Raw genomic sequence first — 5,469 nt, forward strand, 5'->3', positions numbered from 1 at the left:
TATTGTCGTTGTATGGATGGAAAATGCAAATAAAGATTAAAGAAGACAAAAAAAAAGAATATGTATCTTGGCATATGCATTATGCACCAACAAGCCAGCCGTCACGCGCAGCGCGTGCCTCCAGTCTAGCCCCTACCCTGCTGTGCGCCAGGATGAATGAGTCATGCGTGGAGCCAGGCCACCGTGCCACTACACTTGTAATGAGCATGTCGGCGTCACATATGATTTCGGTATTTATAGTGTGCACATTTTTGCGATTCACATAAACGTATTCATTCACTGATGGTGCCCTTATCAATATGTGAGGCCGAGTAGCGCCGGATTCATTTTGGCTCGCATTACGCACAGGAGGACTGTCATTTAGCCTATATGCTTACCAAACAGCAAACAGGTCCACATGGTGGGGGGCTAAATCTTTATCTGAAGGTGATTATGTATGTTCATGAAAGTGATCAAAACTGTATAATACACTTTTCAATCAATCAATCGCTTGTTCAACAGTCATTTGTGCGTAATGGGTTTCTTGGAAATATGGTGACTAGCCCCACCGCGTGGTCTCACCTAAAATTGCACGAGCCTGCGCCTTCATTGCAAACTCCGTTCGGCCTTTTCTCTTAACGTAGAAAAGCATGGCTTATAGCCTACTCTCCAGCTAGGAGACAACCAAGGACAGAGAGCACAAGTCCAGTAAACCTCCTAGTCAATCGTTTGGATAACTGTAGCCCGCTAGGATTTCATCATCCTAACCAAGAACAAGATGTCAATTAGCCTACAAGAAATGTTCCTCCTTAAGGAACTAACACGTCATTTCCAAAGCGATCTCGGAGAACCCCGTTCATGGAACTATTTTGAGTTGATCCATCCCCTTTCCTAGACAAGGTTCCTGTGGGAGGGCCAATAAAAAGCATGGGAAAGTTTCCTCCACTTTTTCCGATCACTTGCTTAGTGCCAGACCACCACCACCAGAGTAAAAACACGGAGTACGAGCAGTCTACTGAGACGAAGTCACCCGGAGACAGACCCCACTTTACGGCAGAGACAGGTAAGGATGGGCCGCTGATATTGGAAACGTCCAGTTAATCAAATATGCACTTATTCATTGCCAATAGTGTTATCATTCAATTGTAAATCAGTCAAATAGCCTAATTGCCTCACAAGCACTAGACTAGGCTACTAGACTACAGATAGTAAATATTAGTGAAGTAGTAAAGAGATAGTAAAGTTATTCTATTCAAAAAAGGTGTTGCTACCTTTAACCTGTTCAAAGGGGTTTCTTACAGGCTTTAACCAAGAAACCAACCTTTCCCCTCAAAGAGTAATTCCGGTATCTTCAATCCTAGAGACAGTATTTCAGTCCTTCTGAATACAGCCTATAGTGAAACAGACTGTCAAGTTATTCATTTCAGTCAACATGAGACTTGTGTGACTATGAGGGCAAATACAGAGAGTGAGATTTCACCGGGACAGGTGGACGGTACCCAGCTACGCTAGGCCTGCTGTCTTTGATGTAAAACAGCGTCGTAACAATCGGAACGTGGTTTAACCCAAAGGCCAAGAGGGTCGTAGAGCAAGTGAACCTCTGTTTGAGCGTGAGCATCTGCCACTGTCCCACGGTGCTTCAGAGCCCAGGCACTGACCGGTCTCAGGGGACCAGGGTCACTGGTCTGCTTTTAAAACAGCGGCGGAGACTGTTTTAAACACATCACTCGTTTCCAGGCTGTCACAGCCAGAAAGACACAGCAAACACACACACACACACACACACTGAGAGGGTCACAGCATGTTGTTCTTGTCCCGCATACAGGATGTTTATGCAGATGCGTGTGTGTGTACTTATAATGCGGACATGGGGAAAATCATGTAGGGGGCTCTCTAGATCTCCTTGGGGACTGTTCTATGGACGCACTGTTCTATGGACGCACTGACCCTGTGTGTGTGTGTGTGAGGGGAGGGGGGTACAAAAGCACTTGAAACAGAAAATGTTCACAGGATCCAGGGGCCCCCTTTGATTCATAACCAGTGATGCACGTTGTGATCAGTGAATACAATGAGCAACAAGACAAGAACCAACACAAACGTCTCTCTCTATTTCAATAATCACATTTATTTTGTCAGTGCTCCTAAAGTATGGACTATTTACATTATGTTGTTTCTCTGGAAATACTGTATATAGTGGGTCATTGTTTAGTGTATGGGGGAGGGTGGCGGGGCTGGAGGCCCCACACACAAGCTGTGAGGAACCACACACAAGCTGTGAGCTCATGGAAGAATTAATAGGGGGTAACTCTGCTCTCCCAGACATTCTCAAGTAAAAAGACACCATTATATAATAACCAGGTCCTCGGGGGAAGAGATCATTTGCTGCCCATTGGAATGCCTGATTAAATGTCAGTTCAAGTTGGGTCTGCTAAATAGTTTAAACAAAAAAAAAAAAAAGCTGTTTGTTTTTATTTTAGTCCACTCGCTGAGGTCGGTCAAGAGAAAGCATAAAGACGGTTGATCTGACTCCTACTGTAATGTATTCTCAGAACGTGAATTGTTGTGTGTGTTTCTGTGTGTCTGCATGTGTGTGTGTGTGTGTGTCTGTGGACTCGTATTCATCCGATTTTGTTTGAAGGACGATATGCGTGTGTGTGTGTGCGTGCGTGTGTGCTCGTAAAACTCCCATCTGTGTTCAATTTTGGAACCTAAGCGTGTGTGTGTGTGTGTGTGTGCGTGCGTGTATGCGTGTGTGTGTATGCGTGTGTGTGCGTGTGTGTGTGTATGCGTGCGCCCTCTCTTTCCCCCCAGGTGCGGAGGAGGATGTCCAGGGCCGACTGGTCCTTCCTGGAGCACCTGCTGGAGGAGGGCCAGGAGTATTCGACGGGCGCCGGGCGCGTCTGGCTGACCGTGCTCTTCCTGTTCCGCGTGCTGGTGCTGGGTGCCGCCGTCGAGTCGGCGTGGGACGACGAGCAGGACGACTTCGTCTGCAACACCCGCCAGCCGGGCTGCACCGCCGTCTGCTACGACAAGGCCTTCCCCATCTCACACTTCCGCTACTTCGTCCTGCAGGTCATCTTCGTCTCCACGCCCACCATCTTCTACTTCGGCTACGTGGCGGCGCGGGCGGTCAGGGAGAAGAAGGAGCAGGAGGAGGAGGCGGAGGAGGGTGGTGGAGGAGAGGAGGGAGAGGGAGTGAGAGAGAAGGGCAAGAGGGAGGTGAAGAGGGAGGAGGAGGAGAAAGAGGGAGGGAGGAAGGGTGGCAGGCCGAAGCTCCGCGGGCGCCTGCTGTGTGCCTACGTGTCCAGCATCCTCCTCAAAGTGCTGCTGGAGGCGGGTTTCATCGCCGGGCTGTGGTTCCTCTACGACGGCTTCGTCATCCGGGCCCGGTTCGAGTGCGTGCGCTGGCCCTGCCCGCACACCGTGGACTGCTTCGTGTCGCGGCCCACCGAGAAGACCGTGTTCACCGTCTACACCCAGGCCACTGCCGCCGTCTCCCTCCTGCTCAACCTCCTCGAGCTCCTCCACCTCCTCCGGAGGGCGCTCGGCCGCTGGCTCGAGAGGCGCCGCGGCGCCCGGGATCGCCGCGCCCCGCCTGGGATGGAGGGGGCCGAGGCCCGGCCCGAGGTTCCGGACCCCCGGGCGCACTCCCCCTACCGGGAGAGGAGTCACCTGCACCTGCCCGGCGCCGGCGAGGGGTCCTACCCCCAGCCCTGCGAGAGCTACGGGGACCTGGGGAGCGAGGCGAACTGGGGGCCCGGGGACACCCCCGTCTGCCCCGCCAACGATCTGCTCCCCAGCTACCTGAACTGCATGGGGGGCATGAGGACTACCCACTCCCCACGGGCCCACACCAACAAACACTCACCCAGCAGCCAGCACGGGAAGCACAACAAGGAGCCCCATAAGGGACACGCCAAACAGAAACACTACGTTTGAGAGACGTTATGGAATGATGCTATCACAACGGACTGACAGGGATGCCAAGAGGGCACTTAGACGCTGCTTCAACAGTGACACCCAAAACACATGGACACAAACAACCGTTTGGGAAAGTGGCCAAGAACAGGCCCCGAAGGCCTCTACGCTAAAAAAACCAGATTGAATCGATGAATCGACTTTATTCAGATGTGAAAATGCTGCGAAAATTCCTCAGGCGAAAACAAAGTCAAAATAAAGAACATAGAGAGAGAGAGAGAGAGAGAGGGAGAGAGAGAGAGAGGGAGAGAGAGAGAGAGGGAGAGAGAGAGAGAGAAAGGGAGAGAGAGAGAAAGAGAGAGAGAGAAGGAGAGAGAGAGAGAAAGAAAGAAAGAAAGAAAGAAAGAAAGAGGTAATACATTGACTGATTATTTTTCCCAGAATGCTCCTGGCTCTAATGGAACGGGACATTGTGTTGAATGTGACGGTGGAGGAACACTGTGTAGCGCGGTGTCAGCGTGTGATCTGACTCGAGGGGGGAACGAGGGGGGTTCCCAGGGGGTCACAGCTGTGACCCCGGAGCCCTTTCCCCTCTGGGGCCCACACACACACACACACACGCACACACACACAGGCCTGTCCTCTTTCCTATCAGAGGCTTGGTCTCACAAGATGAGGTGAGGGGTCGAGGCGAGTGGAAGGGGGGCCAGGCTGTGGCATGCTGGGATTGCGGAGGACTGACCGTCGCCAGTAACCATAACATGTAGAAGAGGAAGGAGGTGTGGAAATGGAGGGATGGAGGGAGAGAGAGAACGGAGACAGAAAGAGAGTCAGATATCTAGACTGGGGCTGATATTGGGGTGGGTGGCGGAGAGAAAAAAGGGGTATTAATGGAGGAAGGGAGGGATGGATGGATGGAAGGAAGGAGTTCTTGGGTTATGGCCATAATGAGAGAGAGAGAGGAAGAGAGAGAGAGAGGGAAGATTGGAGGGCAGGGATATATTACACTTCTATGGAAAATAATTTGATTCCCTGCAAAAGAAATTGGAGAAGTGATTGCACATTGAACCGATGAATGCGGTACAGCTGAACACACTTATCAAGCAGAGTGCATAAGGACAGTGGACGAGGAGCGAATCACTCAACCACGTGAAAAGAATATTTAAAACTATATTTAAATCTTTGTTGTTGTTTATATTTATTAGTTACGTTCATAATAAAGTTCCATCTGTGTATTGTACTTCAGTTAGTGTCTTTGTCATCTTTTGACATTGCATTATCAAAAAAGGAAAGAAAATTAGTTGGCAAAGTACCACTTAGCACAAGTGTGGCCTGATCATCAAGCACTTGACCTGCTCTCGTCATCCGAACAGAAGTGTATGTGTGTGAGTGTGTGTGTCGCCCTGAGGTGTGGCTCAGCACTGCTAGCTGTTTAGCTTCATCAGGGCAGGATGAGAGGGTGACTCAACCGTTCACATGGCTTCCGGACACTCTCTGACCACTCTGTTCCTGCCGCTCGTGTGTGACTGTCTCGCCGACCAGGGCTGCTGTATTCAGGCGGTTCGGATGGAT

At 50.7% G+C, this 5,469-nt stretch overlaps 1 protein-coding gene across 1 annotated transcript; it reads left to right on the top strand.

Moving 5' to 3' along the window:
- Positions 1–973: 973 nt before the first annotated feature.
- On the top strand, positions 974–3,918 carry gja4 (gap junction protein alpha 4; the record flags this gene model as incomplete). The annotated part of the gene is made up of 2 exons (XM_084455593.1): positions 974–1,042; positions 2,791–3,918. Exon 2 carries the CDS (start codon positions 2,803–2,805, stop codon positions 3,916–3,918), a length of 1,116 nt encoding a protein of 371 aa, XP_084311719.1. The 5' UTR covers positions 974–1,042; positions 2,791–2,802.
- Positions 3,919–5,469: the final 1,551 nt, after the last annotated feature.

Source organism: Borostomias antarcticus (assembly GCF_949987555.1).
Source record: "Borostomias antarcticus genome assembly, chromosome: 21".
NCBI lineage: Eukaryota > Metazoa > Chordata > Actinopteri > Stomiiformes > Stomiidae > Borostomias > Borostomias antarcticus.